The sequence below is a fragment of the Aotus nancymaae genome, unplaced genomic scaffold, assembly GCF_030222135.1.
Source record: "Aotus nancymaae isolate 86718 unplaced genomic scaffold, 86718_ANA_hifiasm-v0.15.2.pri h1tg000028l, whole genome shotgun sequence".
In the NCBI taxonomy this organism is placed as follows: domain Eukaryota; kingdom Metazoa; phylum Chordata; class Mammalia; order Primates; family Aotidae; genus Aotus; species Aotus nancymaae.
The window spans coordinates 4,470,992-4,488,161 of NW_026988441.1; the positions used below are offsets into that span (position 1 = coordinate 4,470,992).

The 17,170-nt window shown below is 48.3% G+C and overlaps 2 protein-coding genes across 3 annotated transcripts in view; one reads left to right on the plus strand and one right to left on the minus strand.

Annotated features, from left to right (window-relative positions):
* Positions 1-17,170, minus strand: part of LOC105723611 (myeloid cell surface antigen CD33-like) — a 169,272-nt gene that overhangs the window by 121,465 nt on the left and 30,637 nt on the right. The window lies entirely within an intron of this gene.
* LOC105724339 (kallikrein-13) lies at positions 5,555-15,422 on the plus strand. The gene is given in 6 exon segments (XM_012462873.3): positions 5,555-5,606; positions 10,840-11,026; positions 11,365-11,633; positions 12,723-12,859; positions 15,235-15,394; positions 15,397-15,422. Coding segments are annotated over 6 exon segments (831 nt in total).

The following is a 17,170-nucleotide window of genomic DNA, read 5'->3' on the forward strand; positions in this document are numbered from 1 at the left end:
TTTCTCGGGGAATTATGCACTGTCCACAAACTCCCCTGGGAGAAGACAGGTGGAGGTTCACACCTGGTCTCTCCTGGACTCTGCCCTATGCACCTTTTTCCTTTGCTCATTTTAATCTGTATGCTTTCACTGTAAGAAACCAAAGGTATAACAGCTTTTCTGAGTTTTATGAGTCCTTCTAGTGAATGATTGAACCTGTCCTGGAGACTCCCAAGTACAGTGGTCAAGAAGGCCTTCGTGAGGAAGATGACAGAATACAGGGAACCATGCAGACATTTGGGGGAAGAGGGTTCCAGGTAAAAAAAGCCTTGAGATGGAAACATGCCTGGCATGAGCGGGACAAGAGAAGAGAAGATGGTAGAAGATGACATCAGAGGAGGTTGAGAGGCCAGTTGGTCTTGGGCCTTATATGCCAACCATAAGGAAATGCCCCTTTCTCTTGGAGTGCAGGGTTTTGAGAAAAGTGACCTGCTCCGACTTACATTCTAAAAGGTCACTCTGGTAGCTGTATTGAAATTAGAGTGTAGGAGGACAGGGACAGAAGCAAAGAGAACAGACAGAGGAAACTTGCAGTAATCCAGGTAAGACATGATGCAGGCTGGGAGGGACCAGGGTAGCAAGGATGGAAGGTGGTAAGAAACAGTCAGATTCTAGATCTACTCTGAAGGTAGGAGTGATGGAATTTGGTAACAAAATGTATATATGGTGTGAGAAAAGGGATTCAAGGGCCAGACTGAGGTAATGAAAAGGATGGTGTGAAAATCCACTGAGAAGTCCAAGACCACAAGAGGAGCACATTTGGAACACGGGAAGGGCAGAGAACAACAGCTGGTTTTGAACATGGAGATGTTTGAGTAGGCAGCTGGATGTTAAGTGGAGAGTTTGAGAGCCCGGCCTGGCTGGAGACATAAATTTGGGAGTCATCAGCATGTAGATGGTATTTAAAGCCACGAGACCAGATGAGATCACCGAGGGAGTGAATATAGACAGAGGAGAGAAGAAGGCCCAGGACCGAAGCCTGAGGTGCTCCATCATGTAGAGACTGTGGAGACAAGAAGAAACAACCTCCAGACATGGATGAGGATCAACCAGTGAGTGATGAGGAAAACCAGGAGAGCGTAGTGTCCCAGAAGGCGAGGAAAGACACAGGGAGTAGTCCACTTGCTAAACGCTGCTGATAACTCAAGTAAGATGAACCCTGAAGAGATGGCCCTTGGATTCAGCACCATGGAGGTCACTGGTGTCCTTAACAGGGGCATGGTTGGTGGAGCAGTGGGAGAGAAAGCCTTCATGATGTGGGCTCCAGGGAGGACGGGAGGACAGGAATTGCAGGCAGTGAGCTTAGCCAACTTTTCAGGGAAGAACTGCAGTCGTAGGGAGCAGAAAACAGGCCAGGAGCTGGAGGAGAACATGAGAGCGGGGAGAAAGTTTTTGTTGATTGGTTTTCAGATTTTAATAAGAGATGGGAGAAACTGTAGTATATTTGCATGCTAATGGGGCTGCTCTTTGGAGAAAAGAGAACAGAGAACTGCTGACTGGGGCAATGTCCTCCAGAAGGCAAGAGGGCACGGGATACCAGCACCAGTGGAGGCATCTATCTTAGTGGCAGGTGCAGACTGTCCACCCAGAGAAATGGGAGAGGAGACAGAGGATGTGGGCACGCAGGTAGGTGGCAAGACTGACCTTTCTAATTTTTGCTATTCTGATGGACGAAAGCCATACGTTGTTGCTGCATGGGGCGTGTGATGATTGGAGCCACATCCTGAATAACACGGATCCAGCTCTAAAGAAGAATCGGTGTTTCTCAACTCTCTGTGCCTCTTTCTCGCCAAGAGTCTGCTTCTCTTGGGCATCTCTCTTTCTACCTCTGTGCCTCTGTCCTTCTCTGCGTTTTCCCTCTGTCCTCTCCCCACAGCCCCATCTTTCTGTCTCTGTGTGTCTTTCTCGGTCTTCCCCTCCCTTCATGTTTGCACTGGGGCCCCTCCTCTGGGCCTGGGTGTGGGGCCTACTTTCTCATCCCAGCCAGCACTTCCAACCAGAACTTCCAGTTTCTGCTTGACAAAGAATCCCATTTTGAAGCCAAGCTAGGGAGGAGCCTCCCGGAACCTTCAATGCCTCCATCTTAAGCTTTACTTATTTAACAAGCACATTGTGGCCCTTGGTCCACGCCACGCTCTCTTCAAAGCACTTTCAGGTTCTCATCCATTTAACCCTTCTCCATAAGGCAGGTGCCATTGATTGTGCCATTTTACAAGTGGGGACACCGAGGCACAGAGCAGTCACATCACCTGAACTCAGGCAGTCTAGCTCCAGGGTCTGAGGTCAGAACCACTAGGAACACCGTCTCTTTTTCCAGTCCTCTCTTCTTCTTTCTCCAGTCCGGCTCTCTGCGGTGGAGGAAAGACCTGCACCTGTGAGAGAAGTGCACCTGGATTTGGTCCAGTCTGTGTGTGACTTTCAGCCATGGGCTTGTGCATCAGGTGAGGGGGTGGAAGGCACCCAGCCCTCGGTGGGTCCGTGACCTCACTTCAACCAGAGCCAGCCAACGCGTGTTCGGCCAGTCATAACCCCTAACATCAACTTGACCTGGCCCTCACACCTCAGCAAATGACAAGGCCAACCACCCTCACTCCAGGCTCCAGATATTCCCAAGTCAGAGAGGCTTCTCGGGAAGCAGGGACTCAGGTCACAAGAGGGCACTGGTACCCCGACTTCCCACACAAGCTGGTTGCCTCACTTAACCTGGCATCCACCCTCCAGCCACACCACCTGAACACAACACCATTCAAAAAGTGAACTCAGGCCCTGCCCTGTGAGGTGGGGGAAATCCAGGGTGGAGAAAGACAGTGACCTTTCTCTCACTTTGAGAGGTGGGGTATGACCCAGCTCACTCCCACCAAAACCTACTACATCATAGACTTTCAACCTCATGGCTAGTCCTCATCACCAATGTCAACCCATGACCACATCTCAACATTTCCCCATCCAAACCTCAATCTTGGTTCCATCTTCAGCCCCAACCCAACAGTACCCTGTCACCAACTTATCCATAGACACTTCCCATCTTACAATCCAATTCTATCCCCAAACCAGCTCGACTGCCACATCCAGCTCTATACCCAAGCCCATCCGATTTTCATTCTCCTCCCCAAACTCACTGCATTCCCAATGCTGTCATCAGGCCCATCCGTAACCTAACCACAAACTCTCCTCATCTCCTATATTAAGCCATATTTTTCTTCTTAGCAAAAGACTTTGGAAGGGACCCAACATTGAACATTGAGGTGTCCTCAATGCAAAGTTAGATGGGTTATCTGATTTTATGAGGTCTCTGCACCCTTTACTGTCTTTGAGCTACTTTGCGACTCTAAATTGTAGATATCTGAGGGCAATGCAAATAATTCTTGTCCATAACTGTTTATGAATCTTGCCAGGTGGAAAGTACAATGCATTTCCTTCCTCCTTCCAGTGTGGAATAGCCAGCTTTGCATCTATTTGTAAATGCATTTCAGCATTCCTTGTTGTCTAGGTGCATATGGCTCTTTGTAACATCTTACTGGCCCTGCCATTTATTAATGAGTCAAGATAAAAATCTTTGACACATGTTCATTTCATATATGTCAGAGTCATGGCTAGACCATGTTTGAAAAGTTACCTTTTCAAACGGCCTTTCGGGGTGAGGGGCTGCACGCCAGAGCCCCAGGAGACTGCATGCACACTGCCCCCCCCACCTCCCTACTGCACCCCCACCAAGGATAGAATTGGGGGTGGGGGGCAGATTCCAGGGTCAAGGCTGTCAAGAGTGAATGAGGGGAGGAGAGACTCAGGAGCAGAGAGGTTTCGGATTTGATCTCCACATCCAAACCTGAACTCCATCAGTAAGGACCGTATGGGTTTCCATGTGAGCCCTCACCCATCCATCTCTGTTCCTCATCCTCATTGTGACGCCTCCACTCTCTCACTCTTTCCAAACTTCATCTGGTCCACATCCCTGGCTTTCTTCCAAATTCTGACCCCACCTCTGTCCTTCTTAATCCCTAATCCTGTCCCCTCCACCCCATAGGATTAATTCAGAGCTCCACCCAGCCATAGTTCCTGGAGACACTTACTCATTCCCAAAACACCACCCCTTCCTCCTTCCTCTCCCCCACCCCCAATCCACGTCTTCAGAGTTTTCGGACTCCTGCTTTTTCCTCTCCACCTACGTCCAGTAGACTCCCTCACCCACTCTGGCCTTGCTCCGAAAAGGCCATTTCTAGAAAATATTGCTTTCTCAGGTCGCATCTCTGCCCCATCCAAGTCTAAGAGCAATTGATTTTCTATCCACCCAGCTGGTGATTTCCTTCTTGTCATCTGGTGGTTGCCAGGACAAGGGAGGCAGGATAATGGATTGTGGGTGCCTTTGTGTCTCTCAAAAGAAAAAGGGGCTGAGATAAGACTGGGCATTGGAAACTGGATGTGTTGAGAGCTAACCCTGAGACGATGTTGGAGATGGGACTGGGGATGAGGAACAGGCTGGGGTACTGGGTACGGTTAGGGACAGATAGGGAGGTGGAATGGTAGAATGTGGCCATCTGGGGGCTGACGGTGTGATAAGAATTATGCCTGGGGTTGGAGTAGAGGTTAGAAAACGGGGTGCAGAATGGGTTGAAGTTAGGGATGGGCATGGAATTCGTCGAGGCTGGGGGAAGGGAATGGGCTTTCCTTTACCCTTTGTTGGATCCTGCTGCCTGCAAGTTCACAGTGGGTTCAACTCAGGTTTGGGCGGGGTCCGATCTGGGTCCCAACACGTCCTGGAAGCTCCGCCCCAAGCAGAGGGCCAAGCCCAGGCTGGGGGCTGCCTGGAGACAGCCGCTGAGGGGGTGGAGAGGGGGAGGCCAGTGACCAGGAAATGCTGAGTGAGCTGGGGGAGGGAGTTCAGGGGTTAAAAGCCATGGGTCGGGGCTGAAGTTCCAGGCAGCTGGCGGCCGACGCTCCTCGAGGGCCCCTCACTCAGGTAGGGTCTGCCTGGGACGGGGGCGGGGAGCGGAGGAGGGCAGGAGGGGGAGAGAGGAGGGGATAGGACGGATGGGGAAAGCAGAAGGGCAGCTGAGTCAGGGAGAGGGAGAGTGAAGCTAGAGCCTCACATCTAGAGAGAAACCTGCAGAGACGGAGAGAGGGGAAGAGCGCAGACCGATAAGAACTGGGACTGATACCCAACGTGGGGACAGCCCCAGAGTGGGGAACCTGGAAGGCAGGCTCTGGAGGAGAGGGCCGAGAGTGCACCGACCCCCCAGCTTGCCAGAGGGCAGGGAAGGAGGGACGGCTTGCCGGGGTGAGGGGCTGCACGCCGGAGCCCCAGGAGGCTGCGCGCTGCCCCTCCCACCTCCCTACTGCACCCCCACCAAGGAGAGAATTGGGGGTGGGGGGCAGATTCCAGGGTCAGGGCTGTCAAGAGTGAATGAGGGGAGGAGAGATTCAGGAGCAGAGAGGTTCCGGGCACGCCCTCAACACCCCCTTCACCTTCTCCTCAGGCCCCGCCCGCCCTGCCCACCCCCCGCTCGATCCCGGAGCCATGTGGCCCCTGGCCCTAGTAATCGCCTCCCTGACCGCGGCCTTGTCAGGAGGTAAGAATGCGCGGGGGTGGAGGCGCGGTGGCCACTCGGGACAATGGTGGGAGGGGTCAGGCCGGGGGAAGGGGGCGTGGGAGCCACGAGCTCCGCCCCCCGCCCACTCGGGGCCGGGTCCTGTGGGGACAGCCCCGAGCGCTTCCTGCCTGTCCCTGGGTGACCTGATTTCCCGGCTGAGGTCGGCCCTCTGACCCCAGATCCCTCACCTTCGAAAATACCCTTGCAGCAGCCCCTCCCCCGTTCAAGGCTTCCTGTCCTCTGTGGGAAGCTGAAGGACACGGGTTCACGTCCTGACGCTGCCGCTTTGAGCCAGTAGCCTAGCAACTGCGTTGGGCCTAAATTGTTTTCATCTGGAAAATGGGTTCAATCTGTAAGTGCTTACCACAGAAGGCCACTGTGAATATTGAAACGCGGTAATGCATCAGCCTTCAATATGTGGCAGATAGAAGGGACTTGTAAGTTAGCCGCTTAGCCATTATTACTTTATTAATAATATTCCCTCTTTCTCTCTCTCTTTTTTTTTTTTTTTTTTTTTTGAGACAGAGCCTCACTCTGTCACCTGGGCTGCAGTGCAGTGGTGCGATCTCGGCTCACTGCAACCTCCGCTTCCCGGGTTCAAGCGATTCTTCTGCCTCAGCCTCCCGGTAGCTGGGATTACAGGGGCCTGCCACCACGCCCAGCTAATTTTTGTATTTTCAGCAGAGACTGGGTTTCGCCAGGTTAGTTAGGCTGGTCTCGAACTTCTGACCTCAGGTGGCCTGCGTCGGCCTCCCAAAGTGCTGGGATTACAGGTGTGAGCCACCGTGCCCGACCTCTAGTATTCTCTCTTCATACGTAGTCCCTTCCAGAACCTTCTAGATTGTTCTTTTAATCCTTGGGTTGACCCCAAACCTATATGCCTTCACCCCAAATTGGTAGTCCTTAAGATTCCTATGGATCTTTCCTATCTTTCCCTGCCTTTGTAGGCAGGTTCTCTGGAAACTCCATTCATGAATCATTTAGTCATTCAACAAACAGCTATTAAACAGTGCCCACTGTGCTGGGTGATGTACAAGCGGAGAAACAGTCCCTGCTCTCATCACCTGGAGTCTAGCGGGGACAGACACAGATGTTATTCAAACAATTATCCAAATAATTAGTTAGTAATTATCTTGACATGAGGCGAAGACTCCAAGGAGCAAAGCCAGGAGCCTAGAGATGTAATGGCGGCTCCCAGACCAGAGGCCTTCCCATAGGGCCTGACCACTGAGCCAAGACCTGAAAAAGGAGGGGTCTGTGGGTGCCTGGCACCAGGCACCATCCTTGGCCTGAAGGCGGGGTGGTTTTTCCCCTTTGGCGACACTCCCTGGACTCATGCCCGTGCCTCTCCTGACTGCCACACCCTAGGCTAGGAGAGCCTCATGTTATGCCTTGTGGAGGCCTCAACAACCTTTCGAGGTAGGTGCACTGTAACCACTCCAACTTCACAGCAGAGAAACCTAGGACTCAAGCCCAGAAGGCTCCTGCCCCAAAACACACCAGCAATGCCTGAGTCAGAACCCTAATCAAGGTTGTCTGTCCTGTCCTCCATATCCTGGACTTGAGGCTCTGAAAACCATTTTTTTTTTTCCTTTTTTTGAGATGGAGTTTCGCTCTTGTTACCCAGGCTGGAGTGCAATGGCGTGATCTCGGCTCACCACAACCTCCGCCTCCTGGGTTCAAGCAATTCTCCTGCCTCAGCCTCCCGAGTAGCTGGGACTACAGGCACGCGCCACCATGCCCAGCTAATTTTTGTCTTTTTAGTAGAGACGGGGTTTCACCATATTGACCAGGATGGTCTCGATCTCTTGACCTCGTGATCCACCCGCCTCGGCCTCCCAAAGTGCTGGGATTACAGGCGTGAGCCACTGAGCCCGGCCTGAAAACCATTTTTATAACTTTTGACCTAATTGTTTTCTTAAAGTTAGCTCTTTTTTTTTTTCATTCAGATAAAAGCATGTTCAAGTTTATATTACTGTCCTGAATGGAAAACAGAATCCTTTGCCACAAATAAAAGGCAAGGAAGGAAATAAATCCTACACAATGAAAAGAAAACAATATGTTTGTGGGATGGACCACCTGAAATTGCTGATACTTGACCCTTTTTGACCTTCCTAAAACAGCTTTTGCAGACAGTTGAACATAATAAATGTTAGGTGGCCTGCTGAGGCTTCTGTGTGCTCCTGGCTTTAAAAAGTGAGCTCAGTGAGGATTAAGGGGTGTTAAAACCGTATTAGCACCATCCTGAGACTTTATCCTTGACAAAATCAGGATTAAAAGAGAACTGGATGCCGACTCGGCATCCGAGTGTGTGATTTGACATTACTTAATCTCATCTCTCTACCACCTAAAATGATCCTGTGCCCACCGGTAGCTCCTATCCCTAACTGAAAACCACTGGGCTAATCCCACCACTTGCCCTGTAGTTGAGGAAGCTAGCCAGGGAGGACGGATTTCCTGTTGTAGCTAATAATTGATAATAACATTGCCCACTGACTGGATGCTCTCTGTGCCACCTGCTGTGCTGTATGGTTTGAAATGCAGGATCATCTTGAATTCTTCAACTGCGCAATGAGAGATGAACTATTACTTTTTCTACTTGACAGCTGGGGAAACTGAGGCTGGTAATTTGCGTAAGGTCACACCGTCACAAAATGGCATGCATGTTCAGGATTGGATTCTCCCTGTCCCACGGACCCCTGCTGTGCTTCCAATGCCAGACACAGTACCTGGTACACACAGCATTTATTTATTAAGCCCCCACAACATGTGTGCCAGGCATTGTGTTAGGTCCTGGGAATTTGCTTCTGAATAAAGCAGTTAAGGTGCCTGTCAATGGGGCTTGCAGCCAAAATGGAGAGATTTTAAAAAACGAATGTATACAAATGTGAAGAGAAATGAATAGCAATCATTATTCTGATGAAAATCCGTTGGAAGAATGTAATGGGGAATGAGTGGCAACAGGAGGGTCAACATTAGACCAGGTGATCAGGGAAGGCTTCTATGAAGAGGAGACATTTGAGCTGAGCTCTCAGAATTAAGAAGGACCCAGACATACAACCTCTAGATTCTGAGGGTCATCCAGTAGAATATTCCATATATATGTGTACGTATATATATATATATATATACACACAGACACACATGAAATATCCTATATCTGTGCTGTCCAATTAACCACTGGCCACTTTGGCTATTGAACATTTGAAATGTGGCTGGTGTGACTTAAGAACTGAATTTTTTTTTTTTTTTTTTTGAGACGGAGTTTCGCTCTTGTTACCCAGGCTAGAGTGCAATGGCGCGATCTCGGCTCACCGCAACCTCCGCCTCCTGGGTTCAGGCAATTCTCCTGCCTCAGCCTCCTGAGTAGCTGGGATTACAGGCACGCGCCACCATGCCCAGCTAATTTTTTGTATTAGTAGAGACAGGGTTTCACCATGTTGACCAGGATGGTCTCGATCTCTTGAACTCGTGATCCACCCGCCTCGGCCTCCCAAAGTGCTGGGATTACAGGCTTGAGCCACCGCGCCCGGCCTAAGAACTGAATTTTAAATTTATTTTTACTTCATTCTAATTAGTTTAAATTTAAATAGCCACATGTAGCTAGTAGCTACCGTGTTGAACAATGCAGGTCTGGAGAAAGGACTGTCCAGAGAGTGGAAGTAGCAAGTATAAAATGTCTGGTGTGTTTGAAGAACAGGGCCATGAGGCTGTACCAGAGGAAGTCAGAAGAGAGGGGCTGGAGACGGAGGTCAAAGAGGTTGGCAAGGGCCAGGCGGCACAGAGTCCTGCACACATTGGGAAGGCTTTTTGGATTTTGTTTTAAAGGAAGTCAAGCCTGGGAACAACATCGTCTGACTTTCTTTGAAGAGTCCTCAGCCTGCTTTGAGAAGACTGGATTAGAGGGATGTAAAAGTGGGAGGATTTAGGTTAATGTTGTAGTCATTTGGGCTAGAGAAGATGGGGCTCGTACCAAGATGGTGGTGGAAGAGTGGAGATAACAGGATATTCGAGAGATAAAACAACAGGAATTGGTTGTGAGTGATGAAGGAAGGAGGAAAGCAAAGACGACTCCCAGGTTTGGCGCTGAGCACTGACTGGGTGGGAAAGACTGGAGGGAGCAGTTTGGATTGAGAAGGATCAGGTTGGGAACACAAAGCTTAAGATGACCGTTTAAGGCATTCAGATCAATAGTGTTTGAGATTTGAGCTTAAAGGAAGAGTTCAGGGCTGGAAATGGTTAGCCTACAGATGATATTTAAAGCCATCGAAGCAACCAGATGTATACAGTGAAAGGATAAAGAGATGGGTGGAAAGACGGTTGGATGGATGCATGGGTGGATAAATGAATGGATGGGTGGGTGGGTGGGTGGGTGGGTGGATGGGTGGATGGATAGATGGATGGATGAGTGGATGGTTGGATAAATAATTGGATGCGTGGGCAGATGGATGGGTGGATGGATGAATGGATGAGTGGGTGGATGGATGCATGGATGGATGAATAAATAGATGAGTGGATGCATGGATGGATGGATGGATGGATGGATAGATGGAAGAGTGGATGGATGGATGAGTGGATAGATAGATGGGTGGATGAATTGATGAATAAATGGATGGATGGATGGATAGATGGAAGAGTGGATGGATGGATGAGTGAATGGATGGATGAGTGGATAGATAGATGGGTGGATGAATTGATGGATAAATGGATGAGTGGGTGGATGGATGCTTGATTAGATGACTACCTAAATGGATGAATGGATAGATGAGTGAGTAGATGGAGGGACAAATCAATAGGATGAATGGGGGATGGATGATTGGATAGATTGATGGACAGATACTGCCTAGGTGAATGTGTAGGCCAGTCTCACATCTCCCTCCTGAAATCCATCCTCTGGGAGAATGATATAGAAAATGCATATGGAGAGAAAGTCAGGCTCCTGCTTACCTATCATAACATCCTCATTTTGTGGACTCTTCTCTTAAACCCCAGTGGAGGATTTGGCACTTCTTTGGAAAAGAATGTCACCTCCTTGCCCTGACTCATCTTTACTTGGTTGAGAATAGCAACTGCCAGAGGTCAACAAATTCAGCTTCAGTTCCTGGTCACCCAGGGCAATAGTCTGATCCTTTTCCCAAACCCAGGATCCACAACTCCAGGGCTCCTCTGCACCCTGGATCCCAGTTCTCTAACAATCTCTCTTCTTTACCAGGCATCTCCCAGGAATCTTCCAAGATTCTCAACAACAACGGGACCAGTGGGTTTCTCCCAGGTGGCTACACCTGCTTCCCCCACTCTCAGCCCTGGCAGGCAGCTCTGCTAGTGCAAGGGCGGCTACTCTGTGGGGGAGTCCTGGTCCACCCCAAATGGGTCCTCACTGCCGCACACTGTCTGAAGGAGTATGTGGGGGCCAGGGGAGCATGGGGTAGGGATGAGAATGGAACTGGGATTGTGGGTGGGTAAAGTTGAATTTGAGGATGGAGTTGGAGTTAGGGTTGGGATGGACATGGGGGTGAGAATGAGGTTTGGGGTTGAGATACGGGGATTGGGTATGGGAATAGAATCAAAGTAGGTGATTTGGATGGGATTGCAGTTGAGGATGGGGGTGATGTGTTTGGAGATGAGGAAGGTAGGATGGAGAAGAGGTTAGGCTGAGGATGGGAAGAGGTTGGGACTTGGGATTGGGATGGAGGTGGGCTCATCTTCATTCCTAACCACCCTCTTCCTGCACCCACAGGGGGCTCAAAGTTTACCTGGGCAAGCATGCCCTAGGTCGTGTGGAGGCTGGTGAGCAGGTGAGGGAAGTTGTCCGCTCTGTTCCCCACCCCGAATACCGGAGCAGCCCCACCCACCTGAACCACGACCACGACATCATGCTTCTGGAGCTGCAGTCCCCGGTCCAGCTCACAGGCTACATCCAAACCCTGCCCCTTTCCCACAACAACCGCACAACCCCTGGCGCCAGCTGTCGGGTGTCTGGCTGGGGCACCACCACTAGCCCCCAGGGTATGCACCCACGTGGGTGGCCTGAGGTCCCATAGGAGTGGCTGAGGAAACAGGGGCAGAGGTGGGAGGGAAGGTCTGAGGTAGACACCGTTATATCAAAAAAAAAATAAGTAAATAAATATATATAAAGTTAGCTGTATCCTTTATATAAATGTATATAAATTTGTGAATATATACGAACATAAATAGATCAAATATATATGAATATACTATATGATATTATGTATTATATAGTAATATATTTATATATCATACAAAAACTATATAAATGAAATGTATTTTATAAACTATAAATTTTATCAATTATGTATTTTAAATATGTATTTCTCAATAATATAGATACAAATATATAACCTATAATATATAAATTATACATTATATATTTATATGCTAAATGAATTTTATCATTTATAATATATAAATCATACATATAAAATTTTTATATTTCTATAATTTGTAAGATGTTTAATATATTAAATATGCTTTATTAATGAAGTTTCTAATAATTAAATTTAATAATTTAATTATATATCATAACTTATTAAGTGTAATAAATTATATATATGAATATAAAGTTGATGTATATACCAGCAAGAGCCCTTTGCATCTCCGTAGCAATCCCTGACTCTCTCCCAGCCTCACGTTTGTATCCTTCTCCCCAACATGCCCCATCTCCCTTCCTACCATTCTATCCATCTCTCCCATAACTCTTCCCATCCCTGTTCCTGCTTTTCCCATCTTTAATTCTCTATTTCTGACCATCTCCCTATTCCAACTCCCTCTCTCCAACTTTCTTTCCCCATCACTGGCTCCACCACTCTCCTCATCAACCTCCCATTCTCTCGTCCCTTCCCTCCCTGTCCTTCCCTCCACTTTCCTCCTCGTCTCTCCCTTCGCCTCTCTCCCATGCCCCTCCATTTTTCTGTCACTTCCATTGCTTTACCCAGATACGTGCTCATCTCTTCTCCCATCCTTCTCTTCCCATCTCAATTTTCTACCAACTCTTTACCCATGCAACTTGCCTATCTAACTTTCATCCCATATCCTATCCAGGTCAGATACCTTAGACCTTCTCTCTCTTCTCCCCAGTGAGTTACCCCAAAACTCTACAGTGTGCCAACATCCAGCTTCGCTCAGATGAGGAGTGTCATCAAGTCTACCCAGGAAAGATCACTGCCAACATGTTGTGTGCCGGCACAAAAGAGGGTGGCAAGGACTCCTGTGAGGTGAGACCAGGAGGCTGCTGGGTGCCTTGAACAGGACAGAAAGCCAGAATGGAAGTGGGAACAGATGCTGGGGAAAAGGCTTTGTTTCCAGCTTTAGGGGAACCAATCTTTATAAGGTGCAATGTCTCCTCACATAGGAGGTCAAAACAAAAAGGGGTACCCAGGGATGGCAAGAATAATTCATCATAAGCCCCAGATTTTTTTTTTTTTTTTTTTTTTTGAGACGGAGTTTCGCTCTCTTTACCCAGGCTGGAGTGCAATGGCGCGATCTCGGCTCACCGCAACCTCCGCCTCCTGGGTTCAGGCAATTCTGCTGCCTCAGCCTCCTGAGTAGCTGGGATTACAGGCACGTGCCACCGTGCCCAGCTAATTTTTCGTATTTTTAGTAGAGACAGGGTTTCACCATGTTGACCAGGATGGTCTCGATCTCTCGACCTCGTGATCCACCCGCCTCGGCCTCCCAAAGTGCTGGGATTACAGGCGTGAGCCACCGCGCCCGGCCAAGCCCCAGCTTTAACGAGTGGCTGCCCAGATCCCTGTGTTGAGATGCATAAAAGTTGCTATTCTTTCACTTCTGAGTGACAGGAACCCAACTCAAACTGGCTTAAGCAAAATGCTGGCTTCTGTAACTGAAAATCCAGGGTGTCTGGCTTTAGGCACAGATGGATCCAGTTATGAAAATTGTGTGTTTGGAATTCTGTCTTTCTTTCAACTCTCAGCTCTTCTTTATTCTGTTTTGGCTTCATTCTTAGTTAGGCTCTTCCCCAAGACAAGATGGCCCCAGCAGCTTTGAGCTTACATCCTACCCTCTAGGCAACCCTATTAGAAAGAGAACCTCTCCTTTTCCAATAGTTCACACAAAAGTCTTGAGCATGATCCTCACTAGAAGAGGCTGACCTAAGTCATGTGTCCTGAGCCATCACTCAGCCAGAACTGTGGGGTTCTCTGATGGGCCAAGCCTGAGTCACATGGTTAACTGTGGGGGCTGGAGAGGGGCAGTTCCCCAAATGAAAAAATCAGGAGAGGTTGTTACCAAAATAAGGAGAAATGACCAGATACAGTAGTTCGTGCCTGTAATCCCAGCACTTTGGGAGGCTGAGGTGGGAGGATTACTTGAGCCCAGGAGTTTGAGACCAGCCTGGGCAACATAGTGCGACTCTGTCTCTACAAAAAAAAAAAAAAAAAGTTTTAAAATTAGCCAGGTGTGATGGTGCACACCTGTAGTCCTAGCTACTTGGGAGGCTGAGGCAGAGGGACTACTTGAGCCCAGGAGTTCAAGGCTGCAGTGAGGTATGATCATGCCACTGCACTCCAGCCTGGGTGATAGAGCAAGCCTCTGTCTCAAAAACAAAAAGAAATAAATAGAGCAAGACACTGTCTCTAAAAAATAAATAAAAATTTAAAAATAAATGTTTAGGCCGGGAACGGTGGCTCAAGCCTGTAATCCCAGCACTTTGGGAGGCCAAGGCGGGTGGATCACGAGGTCAAGAGATCGAGACCATCCTGGTCAACATGGTGAAACCCCGTCTCTACTAATACAAAAAAAAAAAATTAGCTGGGTATGGTGGCGTGTGCTTGTAATCCCAGCTACTCAGGAGGCTGAGGCAGGAGAATTGCCTGAACCCAGGAGGCGGAGGTTGCGGTGAGCCGATATCGCGCCATTGCACTCCAGCCTGGGTAACGAGCGAAACTCTGTCTCAAAAAAATAAATAAATAAATAAATAAATGTTTAATATTTTTAAATAAGAAGAAATGGATACTACATGAGCAAAAAGCAACCTGCATCCAATAAGAAGTTGAGATTTGATTCAGTGAGAAAAAGTATGAAACCATATTAATGATACGCGCCTTGATCGATTAGTGATGTCTGCCTTGGACCCAGGAAGAGAAACAGATGTACACGTGTATTGCATACCCTGCCCAGGTGTGGATGAGTTCACTCAATAGTGAGAGGCACAGAGGAGCCTTAACGTAAAAGCAGGGTCAGCTGCTGTGGGGCAGGGGTGCAAGGTGGGATTCAGTACCAGGGATACAAAAATGGGTATGAAATAAGTTGTTACCATTTTGATGAAACTGAGGAACAGAGAAAGACACAGAAATTTCTCTCTCTGTGTCTCTTTCTCTGGGCCTATCTCTGCCTTTCTGTCCCTCTTTCTGTCTCTTGCTGTCTGTCCCTCTGCGTTTGTCTTCTTATCTGTTTTTCACTGTCTCCATTGCTCTCCCTCACAGTGTGTGTGTCTGACTCTGCCTCTCTGAGTTTCCTTCTCTGTGTGTCTCTCTCCATCTTTCAATCTCTCCCCACATCTCCCTGTCCCTGCCTTGTTTAGCCCCAGTGAGGACCCACCTTTCTCTTTCTCTTTCTCCCCCCAACTCAGGGTGACTCTGGGGGCCCCCTGGTCTGTAACAGAACACTGCATGGCATCATCTCCTGGGGAGACTTCCCATGCGGGCAGCCTGACCGGCCTGGTGTCTACACCCGTGTCTCCAGATACATCGTGTGGATCCGTGAAACAATTCGAAAATATGAAATCCAGCAGCAAAATGGACAAAGGGCCCAAAATAAAAGTTGAGAAACTTACCTGCTTCCATCCTCTCACCATGACTTCCTCACATTGTCTGTGTAGCCCTTCTCTGCTCCTTATTCCCAGTGCTTCATTTGAACCAGTGATCCATGTCCTCAAACATGCTCAAGCCCAGCTGACATTCTATGTTTCAGAAGCATTCGGGCACTGCCAGGCCTGCAGTCACCCAGATGTTGCATCCCTGAAACATCTCAACAACCTGGATGTCCCAGCGCAGACAATGGCCCAGGTCTCTCAACTGCATCCATGGCTTCTATGAGCCCAGATCACCACTTGAATGTTCTGTCTGTGGAACATTCTTAAATACTTCCATCAGCCCATCTCAACAATATACGTCCTGTAAATGGACCATCCTTAACATCCTCTAACTCTTCAAGTATTTATTCAATGCCAGTATCCTAGACCTTTCTACCTTTTGCACTCAAGAAGGCTCTAGACTCCCACAATAGTTCATCCTGAAAATATTCTCTTATGCCCACAATCTCTGCCCTGACAACATTCTATGACCTCCGTGACTCACCACAGCTAACACTGGCTCCTCAGAATGGTTCATTCTCACAGTTATGGGTGTCTCAGAGGTTCCAACCCAATCTACATCCTGCATTCTTCCAATACCCCACCTCTGCCAACATTCCTCTGTCTGAATCAATAGCACCCTAGACTCTAGAGTTATGGGGCTCAGTATACCAAAGGGTCTCTTTGCCTGAACTATATTGTCTATCAAATATTCTGTCCTGTATCCTGTCCATGAACATCCTTCTTCAGTGCCCTTGCTGTTATATCTTTGTCCGTGACTGTGAAATGTAGTGATTTAGTGTTCAGTCACTAAATCCTTGCTTTGGACAAGTTATAAAACTCACAGTCTCTGTGCTTTCTCATCTGTAAAATGGGTTCGTAACTTTTTATCGTAGCATTATTACAAGGATAATGTCAAGCACTGCTCACTATTATCTGCATGGTTCCCATCAAGTATTACCTTAGAATGTGAATAACAGCCCTTCAAATTTGCAGAGTGTCCCAAAAAAGTGTTGCACTCATTATTTCCTCAGGAGACGTTTGTTCAGTGTTGACCACGTGCAAGCAGTCTCCCGGGTGTTGGTAAATATAGTTTACGTATTCAACAAATATTTCTACCTATCATGACCCAGGCACTGTTGCAGACGCAAGTGATAAGCAAGGAATTAAACAGATAAAAACTTCTGCCCTTGTAGAACTTACATTCTTTTCAGGAAGTCTCCATAACAAAGATGAATAAAGAAATAGGCTGTCAGGTGGTGCTGCAAGCCATGGCAAGAAATGAAACAAGGGCCAGGTGTGGAGGCTCCTGCCTGTAATCCCAACACTGGGAGGCCAAGGTGGGAGGATTGTTTGATGCCAGGAGTTCAAGACCAGCCTGGACAACACAGCAAGACCCTATCTCTACAAAACAGTTTTAAAAATTAGCTGGACGTGATGGCACGAGCCTGTAGTTCCAGTTACTCAGGAGGCTGAGGTGGGAGGATTGTGCGAGCCCAGGAGCTTGAGGCTATAGTGAGCCATGATTGTGCCACTACATTCAAGCCTAGGTGATAGAGCAAGACCCTGTCTCCAAAAAAAAAAAAAAAAACCAGCAGCAAGGATTAAAAATCGGGAATGTTCAATTGTATACATGGAAGGGGTAGCACTGCAATTTTAAACAGCATGGTCAGGGAAGAGGACCTCACCGAAATGGTAACATTTAAAGAAAGAC